General features: G+C 47.2%; 1 protein-coding gene across 1 annotated transcript in view; it reads left to right on the top strand.

Annotated features, from left to right (window-relative positions):
* Nucleotides 1-5,741: 5,741 nt before the first annotated feature.
* Nucleotides 5,742-13,189, top strand: part of LOC135819228 (solute carrier family 12 member 2-like) — a gene marked incomplete in the record, with an annotated part of 47,347 nt that continues 39,899 nt past the window's right edge. The window contains 2 exon segments of the mRNA XM_065332393.1: nt 5,742-6,175; nt 10,255-10,398. Of these exon segments, the coding sequence (XP_065188465.1) occupies nt 5,864-6,175; nt 10,255-10,398 (456 nt within the window).

The following is a 13,189-nucleotide window of genomic DNA, read 5'->3' as shown; positions in this document are numbered from 1 at the left end:
ATCACGGCAATTAGTAGTACAGTAGTAGTAGTAGTAGTAGAATTTATTATTTTGATAGGGAAGCCTACCGCTAGTACAGTACATGGCCTATGGTCCGGGCCAACGTCCCCATCTGCATCCACAGGTAGGAACCTCGTGCTACTGGTGCGTTCGGGTCCCGTCATTCGCGATTTAGGTGGATCAGTTCGCATTTGGGGGGACAATGGGCCAGTTCTAATTTCTTACTTTTACGACGGGGCAGTACCAGTAAAGGTTTTTCAGAACCGCTCACAGAGCGATTTTTATATGGATAATTTCAGCTCTTTTTCCGTTCCCTCCCCACCCCAACCCCGAAGGTAAACATGATGACCACGCGCGCGATGTACTGTATGTAGCCATGCGACTGCAATAATACACTGATACATACCAGCCCTCCCCGCTTCGCTACCCCGCACACAGATACACAAACATGTGTATGCACACGGCACACACACGTGGCCACGCACACATACACACATGCACACGACACAAACAGGAAATTCTTCATGTATAATGCCATGCAAAGCAGTGGCCACCGTACTTGAGGAAGTCAGTTGTGAAACAAAAATAATTCAACTACAGCGTGTAGACAAGCTGACGGGCAAAGCACAACATAGCAAACATGACATTTGCCCAAGGATTGCAGTTTGCAGACCATGCCATGGAAGCAGCGAATACAGAATGTAATATCATACAAAGTGACAAGCAAGGACGTGGCCATCATACACCAGAAACTTGCAGAAAGTCAAATATCCAACAGATAGAGAAGTGAACAGCAATCTGATACAGCCCACACAGGACAAAGCGGACCTGATACTCGTCCCAGGATCGCAAGTGGCAAACCCTTTTCAATGCATAACATGCAGATGTACGTTAGACGCATGAACATCTGACCGTGTCGCCAGCATACAATGTCAACACATGTTTACCCCACAAGTTACACACATGCACAGTAGAAGCACAATGAAAGCAATGGAAAAGTACGATGTGGTTGCTGAAGCATCTTCACACTTCAAATTCAGACTTCAATGTGGTCGTCACGGGATGATATACCTGCAAGATACAAGTGATGAAGAAAGAAAGCAGGAGGTCGTGAGGTAGGCTATGATACACCACAAACGGTTCACCTACATGTCTGTTCAGGGCTAGTGCACTCACACGGAGAATTGTCATAATCGAGCATTTCCCAAACTGAGAAGTGCAATGAAATTCACTTGCATGCACAGGAGCAATTTTGCAATAATTATTCCCGTAGCTATGCAGAAGACGTTACTTCAGTAACGTCTGGCGCTAGCCAGGGTCCACACAGCTTTAATTTGGTGTTTGTTTGTTTGTTTGTTTGTTTGTTTGTGTCACGGCTGGAGCTATCCCGTATCTGTCCCGTATCTGTCCCGTATCTGTGACTACAAAGGCTCTACAGGATTGTACATTACAGCTGTCCACAATATTTGCGGGCTCCTGTATCTGTCCCGTACCGTACCAATATTCGTCGTATTATGTATACGACTCCCTGATGTAGATGGAGATTTGGAAAGAAATAGGGAGACGAGGAGGAAATTAAATTAGAATAGACGCCGAATAGGTGATAGGATGCGTCAGCATAAACATACTTTGGAAGAGAGATCCCGTCGTCTCCAAAATAAGCGTGAACGAGCGATTCAGCGCCGGTCACAGGAAACGTCGGAAGAGAGATCCCGTCGACTCCAGAATGCCCGTGATCGGTAGAGTCCGCCGGTCCCAGGCAACATCAGGACAGACATCTCGTTGAGTCCAGAACGCCCGTGATCGGCAGAGTCTAAGCCGGTCCCAGGAAACGTCAGGACAGACATCCTGTCGAGTCCAGAACGCCCGTGATCGGCAGAGTCAGCGCCGGTCCCAGTAAACGTCAGGACAGACATCCCGTCGACGCGCAGAAAAACTATATCTGCAGCTTCCTTTGGCGTCGGACAGGATACGTATTTAAGGAGACTGTAAAGTTATGTAATGTCCAACTTTCGATGTGAGCAGCAGGTCACTCGCGTTGATTTTTCGACGTGCGAGCCAAATAACGCGAGCTGAACTTTCGCGTCGCAATCATCCCGTCGACGCGCAGAAAAACTAAATCTGCAGCCTCTTTTGTCGTCGGACAGGATACGTATTTTAGGAGACTGTAAAGTTATGTAATGTGCTCCACAGGCAACCATGCATTCGGCGTCGTCATTGGCTCAACAGGTCAATGTACAGTTGTGGCAAGTGAAATCCGACACTTGCCATAGGGGACAGCGCCTCAAATGGACATCAATGATGTAATGCACTGCACCTAATTTGTACTATAGAGCCGCATGCATCCCAAACAGGTCGAAAGGTCACAGCTTAGATACACACAGTTCACAAATATGGTACACATAAGGAGTATTGGTATCCAATTCCCATTCATTTTTGCCAGCACCTTTTGAACCTTGACTGTGATGAGTACGAATTCTGTCATCAGACAGATAAAGTTGTATGCAGCACATGTACTGTACGTAGATTCTATGCAGGGCTGCAGAGGCTGCAGGATGCACGGTGCAGTCCCTTATGCCAAGTGTCGGATTTCACTTGCCACAACTGTACATGTGTTACTACAAAAAGGCCAGAAAATCCGATTACTGTATTAAAATCAACTCATTTTCGCTGGCGATTTAATTTCGCTGATTTCGCCGCTTGGTACCAACCGGCCAAAGTAAATCGCAGGCCAAAGTTTGTCATAATTATGGGCAAATGATGCATGATTGAGCAATGGATGCATGTGAGAGCAAAAATACCGATCGATTTCAAATTTGACGTGAAATGTGGAAACGTTTTTGCAATACAGTGATGTGGCCAATCAACGGAAAAAGACATTTCCATCAGTTCTTAAAACATGTACGATGAGCTAGGCAAAAAAGCATAAAAGCATAGCGTAGGGCCCTGAGCTTCCAAGCTCTCTCGTTATGATGCGCAATTCGACACGATCTGCGATGCTGCGTGCGATGTGCCCTGCTGTCATGATAGTGACAGTCACCGCGGTATGTTTTGTCAACGTCGCCCGTGCACTCTTCTGTCAAGTCCAAAGTGCTCACATACTTGGCAATGTTTTTACAGTGATTAACTTTTATCCTAGTTATGTCACGGGTAACTTTAATGAAGTACCCGCAGGCCGTGTCGATCTGCACATCGTCCACTCTCTCATGTACTTGGCCTGCTTTGTCTGTGTATCCATTTCATGTGCGATCCACAAAATCGACTAGACAGTGGGTGCAATACGCTCTCTACCTGAAGACGTTCTTCTGGCGACATCTCGCCATGTATTTGGCCTGGCTTTGTCTGTGTATCCATTTCATGTTCGATCAACAAAATCTCAATGCACTACAGAGACTAGACAGTGGGTGCAATACGCTCTCTATCTGAGGACGTGAACCATTAAATTTTTTGGAAAAGTTATACGTACACCTGAAACGTAATGAAGTACAGGAATAGAGAGAGTGACTACAATACGCTCTCGACCTGATATAGTGATAACGTGAGTACAAGACACTCTCCACCTGATAACGTGTTAGAAGGTAACATGTCTACAGTCCCACCGTACCCTTCCGACACGACTGTGGACCATTAAATTTTTTTGAGAAGTATATACGTACACCTTAAACGTAATGAAGTACAGGAATAGAGAGAGTGACTACAATACGCTCTCGACCTGATAACGTGAGTACAAGACACTCTCCACCTGATAACGTGTTAGTAGAAGGTACTTCGAAGTAACAGGTCTACAGTCCCACCGTACCCTTCATCATTCCTCATTCACCATCGCGCGATACCCTGGCACACACTGGCAACATATCAATGGGGTGCCTTACCGTCGTCTAGAGGAGACGTCTTCGCAGCAATATTTTCCCTCCTGCGCATTCAGTCGCCGACGCGACAGCGTTCACGGGGCCGTTCCAGTTGCGGAAGACATTCGATTCATCGGGACAATTCAGAAACAGGGCCGTGGACACACAGGGGGCAGAGGAGAGACATTGTTAGTGGACAAGAAATATGCAGTGGCAAGTGGCGAGTGCCGCATGGGTGTCAAGTTGTCATGCACAATTCAGCTATTACTTACGGTCCAGCTAGTCCTGCCATTGCTCGCTCGTCCTGGCTCCTCCTCGTTCGTCTTCCTAGACGTCTGCACTTCTCCTTCCCCACCGTTGGCTTTGCGGTACGGGGTGCCGGAAGGAATTCCCACCATGTATCCATGTACATGAAGTCCCACCATGACTCTCCATGTACATGTCCACGGCCATGTCAGCAGTTTGTATAGTACCGGAAGGAGTTCCCACGATGTCTCCAAAGGCCTAGAGCGGACGTCTTTGCAGCAATTCTTTTCGCCCTGCGCATTCAGTTCGCCGACGATGTCTCCAAAGGCAAAGGCCAGGAGCCTACAAAAATGTAGTAGAGGGGACGTCTTTGCAGCAATTCTTTTCACCCTAGTACCCTGCACATTCACTCCGCCGACACGACAGCGTTTACGGGGCCGTTCCAGGTGCAAAAGGTCCACGTCAGCAGTTCTCAACTATTTCGCGTACGGGATAGTCGCCGCGACAGCGTTTAAGGGGTCGTTCCAGGTGCAAAAGGTATCCATCAATGGCACTTTGCAGTATGGGGTACGGAAAAGGGGCCTCCTCGTTCGACTTCGTCGACTTCTGCAGTTCTCCTTCCCGTCAGGGGTACCGAAAGGGGCCTCCTCGCAGTTGTCCTTGCCGTCAGGTCCACGTCATGCAGTTCTCAACTATTTCGCGTACGGGATAGTCGTCTTTGTCTTACGCGACATCGGCGTTTACCGAGTGGCATTGGCACAAAGCAGATCGTTGACGGGGTCACGTGTCAAAAAAGTATCAACAACGTGTCGGCTACGTGTCGACCACGTGTATAGCGGTACACTCAGCGGTACACTAATTCTCGTGCCATTCTCGTGTCACAAAACTGGAACATCGAGTACCAGTATGGAAAGGCTTCAGACAGGAAGCCTTTCCAATAAGCTTGCAAGTACTCGTACAGTGAGTTTTTTTGTAGCAAGACTGCAAAGACCTACAACCTAGTACTCGCAACCGTTACCGGTCCACCATAGCCTGTACTATTAGGGCGCGTTCAGACTACCGATAAAAAGTGACGGAATGGAAAAGTTGCCAAGGTGATTTGATCACGTGACGTTACTGGCACGTTACCGGCGGAAAAGTTTTACTGCCGCGGCTGCTGCGGCAGTAAACTTTTACCGGCAGTAAAAAAGTGCTCAGGCTGCATGCGCGCTGTGAAAAGGGAAAATCCCTTCTCAGCGCCGCGGTGAGAGGTGGAAAACGTACGTACCGGTAACGTTACTTTATCTGTAGTGTGAATGTCCTTCACGGTTTATCGGCATTCACGGTTTGACGGGGTTCACGGTAGTCTGAACGCGCCCTTACAGGCTATGGTGCACCGGTATCGCGGGATAGGTACCGGTTGCGAGTACGGTACGACGTCACCATGGTCACGCTTGTTCTTCCCTTGCCGATTGCGTCATTCCTCCATACATGAGGTCACTATAACCATACGCCGACGATCAATATACCGATCAGCAGCTGTGCGCAAAATCAAACTCAGAAGCTGGATGCTGGTGATCACAGTCTGACGTGCCAGATCAGTAGATTCTACACAGTCATGCTAGTCAGTGCATGGTGGGATGAAGTCAAGGAGGCTGCAGTCGTGAACAGGGGTGAAAGTCCTATGCAGCTGAAGCTTCATGGTGACTTTCCATTCATCCTTGGAAGATTTTTCCTCTTGTAGTTGGGAGTTGTCGTAGAGGCTCAGGAGCTGAGCCGTAGTTTTAGCTATGGCGTCCCTACAAGCAGATGCCTCTGACGAGATGACATCGCCTAGTGGAATGCGTTTTCGTGTGGAGGAGGTAGTGGAATCGCCACCAAAGGCTGGCAGTATCACGTCAGTGGGATCAAATCCCAGCTTGGATGGGGCACCAATGGCGAGTCTACAGTCCGAGACTCACAATAGAACGGTCGGTACGATTGGCTACTCCACGTCGGAGGCTGTGCCAATGACCATGTTCTACAGGAACCAGGACTCGAATGCGCCCAAGAAAACCAGACCAACACTTGCTGAACTGCATAACGACACTCAGGACGACGAGGTACTAGAATTTGTATTTCTTCATCAATTTTTATGTGCTCTCTTGGAGCAACGCAGAGCTTGTAAGCACCATTCAGTTCCTTATCTGCGCACGTCAGATTGCTATGCAAGTAATTCGAGCATTGTTCATGTCAGGACATGGACCACCTCAGAGAAAAATTTGAATTTGGGAAAATTAATTATTGACCTAGTAGTATTAATTAATGAGGACAATGATACATGTACATGACATTGTACTCTGCACTGTGTTGACCTGTGTCCCCTCCTCTCAGTGGGAGATCTGGATATTTTCGTTATCGAATTTGAATCCAGATTCAGATCGTGCCTACACTACAATGTAGTCGTTCGCAACAGATAAATAAGTGCCGTAGTCTGTTCTGTTCGAAAAGCTACGAGCTGCATTAGAGATGTCTTGTTTTATTGAGCTTGGCATGGTGACCATGGCGACCATGGCGCTGGCGTAGTGTACCTCGTGTGCCCCTCACTGCCCTGTGTAACAATAGGAAGGTTTCGCTCTACGGAATTACGTATGAAAATAACGTAGGAACTGCACGTAATTTTCATACGTAAAATCAGCGCTGTTGGGTTTCGCTCTACGTGATTTCTCCGCGACTGCTAAATATGCCTTGTTGCTTTGGAGACGCGTTGGCTGCATGCACCCACCACATGCACCGCGAACCGAAACCGTGTTTTCCATTTTACTTTGCACGTGATGTACGGTGTGCGTACCTTGTGTTTCGCGCGGCCTGAACGTTGCCATGGATAAATCCAGAAAATTCGAAAAATATTTCAAAAAGTCCTACGGAGAACCCAACGTAGGAAAGAGCTTTCCTACGGAAATCCGTAGAGAGATTTACGTATGAAAGTTGCCCTCGCTCCCCGGCGCGTACGCCATGCGGATTTTCATACGTAATTACGCAGAGGGAAACCTCCCTAGTGACACATGATGACATGAATTCATTGCATGCGCAATGCCAATGAGTTATTATTCATTTGCAGGAATTTGGCATGTCTGCTTCCGAAAAGAATACAGGCCCGTAGCAGCCCCATTTAGGTTGGTCCGGCAAGATCCGACTTTGATGCTCCCCCTCCCCCCCCCCCCCCCCCATACTCATACATATGCCGGTACACGTACATGACTTTATCTTGCCCGTAAAAGAGGCCGTTACCCCGCCAAAACAAAACAAAAAACATGTACAGTCAGACCTCGCTTATCCGGTCCTCTTCTATCCGGATCCCTCGCAATCCGGAGGAAAACAGCTGGTTACAGATTGACAGCATACGTGATGCATCCAACATAACCTGTGTTCGGTTATCCGGTTCCCTCGCCTATCCGGATATTTTTGTGGAAAACGGATGTGTGCGGTTAAGCCAGGTCTGACTGTACATACATTGTAAAATGTACATGTACATGCATGTAATCGTGACCATGTAGAGTGACATAGCTATATAGGGCGAGAAAAGGAAGAAGGACGTTCTGCATGAGTCAGGAAAAGGGCATCAGCATGTTGTGTCCGTCCAAACAGAACTTGTTGAAGCCTGTGAAGGTATAGCAACATTATCTAAATGCATGTGATAAAAGAACCAAAATGTACCTTTGGAGGAGGAGAAAGTGTATTGCAATGGACTATCTTTGGTACAAACCCTATCTAGAAAGAATTGGAGGAAGAAAAGAATCCGAACACGTTTCCGGAAGTACAGAGTAGGAACATTCACGGGCATGACTGTCCTCATGACCTTCAGCAGGGTCATATTCCTGATGACATGTGCAATGTAGGTCTACTACCGGCACCAAGAGTCCATAACTCTTGCCGGCACTACTATGTAATACCTCTATACTACTTATTGCACACATCATCATCATCATCATCATCATGGATGGACATCCTGAGCTGCTCACATGGGAGAGCTCCCCCTTTTTTTTTTTTTTCTTTTTTTTTTTGCCGAATATTGGTCCGGCAGCTGCCGGACCTGCCGGACCGCCTGCTACGGCCCTGGAATACAGTCGACTCCTGATATAACAAACACCATTTTGCAGGGGAATTAGTTCTTTGTAGCCGAAGTTCGTTATGGCAGAAATGCACTCACACTATACAAGCAGCAAGTCATGACTGGCAAGTGTGAGTGCACTTGGTTACATCAGGGAGTCGTACTCAAACTAGGGAGGTGACACGGCACAGAAATCCGTGTCACAGGGGTTGACTCGCACCCGTAACCCCTCGTTGTTATTTTTGGAATAGTTCAGTCCAGTCCGGTCCGAAAGGTCATACTCGGATCGACTCGCCTTCTGTACTTCACCTCCAAGCGTGCAACGCAAGACCCGCAAAGTATGATTTTTCTGTGGGGAACGATTTTGCCATTGATCAAGTTTTTATTGGAGTGCTCAGGCATACTACGATTGCTGAGACGTCCCGAGCACGCTTGTTCAGGTTCTCTACTTTTGACGAGCCGGTCCTACAGCCCCCTACATTGTATCTAACGACATAGGAGCTGACAATGTAAGAGGATTTCCCTGGATGATGGTGGTGTGACCATGGTGACTGCTGCAGGAAAAATGCTGGCTGTTTATGACAGTATGACTAGATGTACAATGTAGCTCTCTTGTATGGTACTTAACCCCTGCTATAAATGTGTTATTTAGAAAGACTGGTGTATTGTGCAAGTCATAAAGAAGAAATGGGGCAGATACACGTCTTACAATTTTCAAAAACCAGCTTTCTGTTATGTGCAATTTGGGTCAATTTTTAGTATTCGGATTAACCTAGGATACGACTCTGAACAGTTCTGAACAGTTACCGCAACACTACACGCCGTTTCATAACTGCTGCTGTTGCCATCACTGCTATCCAGTAGTTCGGACATGGCAGGAGCTAAACAAATTGCTGGTAGTCTTTCAAAGAATACTGGCGAGTGATGGGCTGTAAACGAAATGTGCTGCCTCAATAATTTCAAAAACTAGACACCCATGCGGCACGCTTGGAGGTGAAGTACAGAAGGCGAGTCGATCCGAGTATGACCTTTCGGACTGGACTGGACTGAACTATTCCAAAAATAACAACGAGGGGTCACGGGTGCGAGTCAACCCCTGTGACACGGATTTCTGTGCCGTGTCACCTCCCTAGTTTGAGTACGACTCCCTGGTTTACATGCAGCCCTACAAGATTTGGTTCGTTATAAACGAAAACTGTTCGCTACAATGGGTCAATTTTTTCATGGGTTCAAACATGGACAATAGGGCTTGAAAGTGATGACGTCAAAACGGCCAGGGAGTAGTAAGTTGACATCAGATTTCTATTTTTGGATCCACTAAGGTGTGACTTTGCTATTGCGTAAGTATGTGGGTGCATAGCAACCCACTCATGTCGCATGCAGGTGTGACTTTTATTTCGCCACCAGTTGTAACCCCGCCCCCAGTAGCCAAATCAGTCAGTTTCACTGGCTACATCACCATGCTGTGGGTAAGACCGCTTGAAATGTGCTTGGATCCAGTTTTTGAATTTTTGAAATTGTTGCTATGCTGTGACGTAGCACTTTCAAGCCCTATGGTTCGCTGTATCATGAAATTCGCTATAACGCGAGTTCGTTATAAGTAGAGTCAACTGTACAAACAGGGATTTAGGTTTGCAACGGCATGTACCAGTACTTCCGTGCACGAATGGATAAATGGGCCCAAACATCCGAATGTAAATGCTTGTCTGCGTAAAAGCACATAATCGAGTGTGAAGACAACGATCGCTCGATTTCAGCTAGCACCACACGGCTACTGTACTTGCACAAATTCCCCAGTTGATGCGCAATGACATGGGTACCGTATTTTCCGGAATATAAGCCGCACTTCGAACACTCAAAATTCACCCAAAAAGGGTCACCCTTCCAGGGAAGTCAGAATCTTCATACTCCTGGTGTCATGGGAATGTCTGTCTTTGTGTTGTTCTTTTTTCCTTTTTTCCTTCTCTCTCTCTCTCTCTCTCTCTCTCTCTCTCTCTCTCTCTCTCTCTCTCTCTCTCTCTCTCTCTCTCTCTCTCTCTCTCTCTCTCCTTTCTCTCATTTTCTCTGTTTGCATGGTCATTGTCTATACAGGTTGACGCCACCACGTGTTTGTTGGGTGATGGTATCCCGAACATTTCACAAGTCAACTCGGATACGGCTATCGACGCTGAAGCTACTGGTGGAGCAGCGGCACCACCGATGGTCGTCAAGTTCGGCTGGATAAAGGGTGTATTGGTAGGTGACTATCTTATTTTATTTTATTTTATTTTATTTCACCGTCCAATGGCAGAAGCCAATGCAAAGGAGGGGGCGTTAGCCAGCCATGGCAAGAGAAGAAAGAAGGAAAGAAGATGATAATCGGAAGAAAAGAATGCATCAGCGGGGTGAAATTTATCACTATGTTGACCATGGTGGAGCTTCATTCTTACTGCTGTACACTTTGGTGACTGTGCAAACTGATGTTGGCGGTGGTGGTGAGAAGGAGAGCTCTGTGCCAGTTTACAACTCTGTAGCTTACTCAATCTGCGTACAGAACTGTTTCATCCTTTGTGGACTCATCAGCGCAGCACAGAGAAAATTAGGCCGAACCTGATACCAACGAAAAATACAATTTCCAAAGCCAGATTTAAACCAGGCCCGGACGTACCTTGCCAGAGTGCTCAAGCTGACCAGTCAGTGAGCTCTGCATAAAGCAAACAGCAAAGTCTGTTGCTTAGATAGCTTGTGTGCGCAGGCGTGTATTAACCGTCATGTTGCCAGGTGAGTCTTGACTAGATATGGTTCAACCATCTTGGTGAATGCGTCGGGGAAATTTCCGGGTACCCCCCCCCCCCCCCCCTAGGTTGAATGGTTGTCCATGCATAGCTGTGGCTCTGTGCAATCCGATCCCTGACTTTGTGAACACACAACATTGGAACGTAACTGTATATCCAGCAGCTGTAATCCAGTTGATGCATAGCCTGGATAGGCCCAGACTTACTCATTTGTTTTTCGGGGTATTTAAATGTAGCCTCTCTTTCTATCTCTCTCTTCCTCTCTCTTTCTATCTCTCTCTTTCTCTCTCTGTTTTCTCCCTCTCTGTTCTCCCTCTCTTTCTCTCTGTCTCTGTCTCTCTCTGTCTCTCTGTCTCTCTCTCTCTCTCTCTCTCTCTCTCTCTCTCTCTCTCTCTCTCTCTCTCTCTCTCTCTCTCTCTCTCTCTCTCTCTCTCTCTCTCTCTCTCTCTCTCTCTTCTCTCTCTCTCTCTCTCTCTCTCTCTCTCTCTCTCTCTCTCTCTCTCTCTCTCTCTCTCTCTCTCTCCTCTCTCTCTCTCTCTCTCTCTCTCTCTCTCTCTCTCTCTCTCTCTCTCTCTCTCTCTCTGTGTCTCTCTCTGTCTCTCTCTGTCTCTCTCTGTCTCTCTGTCTCTCTGTCTCTCTCTCTCTCTCTCTCTCTCTCTCTCTCTCTCTCTCTCTCTCTCTCTCTCTCTCTCTCTCTCTCTCTCTCTCTCTCTCTCTCTCTCTCTTTCTTTCTCTCTCCCTCCCCTCCCCTTCTTCTTTCTGTCTTTCCCTTCCCTCTGGGTATATCTTTCAAGTGGCACATACGAATATCTCATTGTCAATCCTGTTGCTCTGTGTTACTGTACTTCAGATCCGATGCTTGCTGAACATCTGGGGTGTGATGTTGTTTCTGCGCCTGTCCTGGGTTGTGGGACAAGCTGGAATTGGTAAGAATATCATATGAGCAGTGAACACGCTTACCACATCCTCTCTAACCTAAGCAGGCTCCTACAGGAGCTTACTCTCTGCTGTAAGCATACCCTGTGTGTGCGTGTACCCTGTGTGTGTACCACTGTGTCTGCATTGAAGTGCTATTGGCTCCGTCTCCAGTACATGTACCAGTCTGGGGTACATATCGGGGAGCACGAGACGTTGAGAACAGCATAGAGAGGTTGTGCGCACACAATAGGGGCATGCATGCTTTGACATAGTATGCGCCGATGGCAATTGAAGTCCAACAGCTCCTGACTAGCAATATGCCGCAGAGCGATGTTCAGCGTACAGACCACTGTACTTGTAGCTGGTCCTGGTCATGATGTATGACAAGTCAACAAATATTCGGCGCATATTGATTTTCGGCTATTTTCGGCTATTTTTGGCCTGGGCATTTCTGGCCGAAATTTTGTTTTGCAATGTTCAGTGTGACAGTGTATACAAGCAACAAGTAAGTACAAGTACAGGCTGGCAGCAGCAATACAGGCCGACATTTTAAATGCGGTCGAAGTGTGCTTTAGCACTAGGATGCCGAAATTAATACGCGCCAAAAATGTGTAGACTTACAGTAGGTGTTGCTGGTGATGGTGACGGCGTACGTACAGTAGAACACCGATATCCGCACGTCAACTATGTGGATGATCGATTATCCGGATCGCTGGTCGGGCTGGACCAAAAATATGCAGCAGGTTTTTTTGAGGGTTTTCCTGATTTTCCCCACTCTGAGCACCATTCAAGCAATGCACAAGATATATTACAGCAGGTTGGAGTCAAGATGTATAACGATAGTGTCATTTTGAGGAGCTCCAGTGTGTCTAGTTCCTCTTGTACTGCCTCTGAGAATGAAAAATGATGAAAACATGCGGGATGTAAAAAAGAGAAGAAACACATGAGAACGAGGTATGCAGCAACTATCCACGACTGTAACAAGATGATAAACGGTCAGAAAGTGCGATAATAGGGCATAACACTGACAGGCTACTGAGACATTCAGCGACCCGAGATCTAGCTCTAACACATCTCCAGTGCGCAAACCTATATGCATGTTTTAGATAGATGTGTGACTGATCCCTTATCCGAACAATCTTCTCATCCGAACCCCTAGAGACAGCCCATGCCGCGAGGTGTGCGGATACTCCACACTCTACTGTAGTCCTCATCATGGTCATGGCCACGGTGTTGGTGTTGGCCTGATGGCCTGATGGCCTGATGGCCTGATGGCCTTTGCTGGTATAACGAGTATAACCACAGTTCTATCCACGGTGGTAACAGCAATACGC

The sequence above is a fragment of the Sycon ciliatum genome, chromosome 6, assembly GCF_964019385.1.
Source record: "Sycon ciliatum chromosome 6, ocSycCili1.1, whole genome shotgun sequence".
NCBI lineage: Eukaryota > Metazoa > Porifera > Calcarea > Leucosolenida > Sycettidae > Sycon > Sycon ciliatum.
Note: the sequence above shows the minus strand (reverse complement) of the source record. Positions and strands in the feature narration are given on the sequence as shown.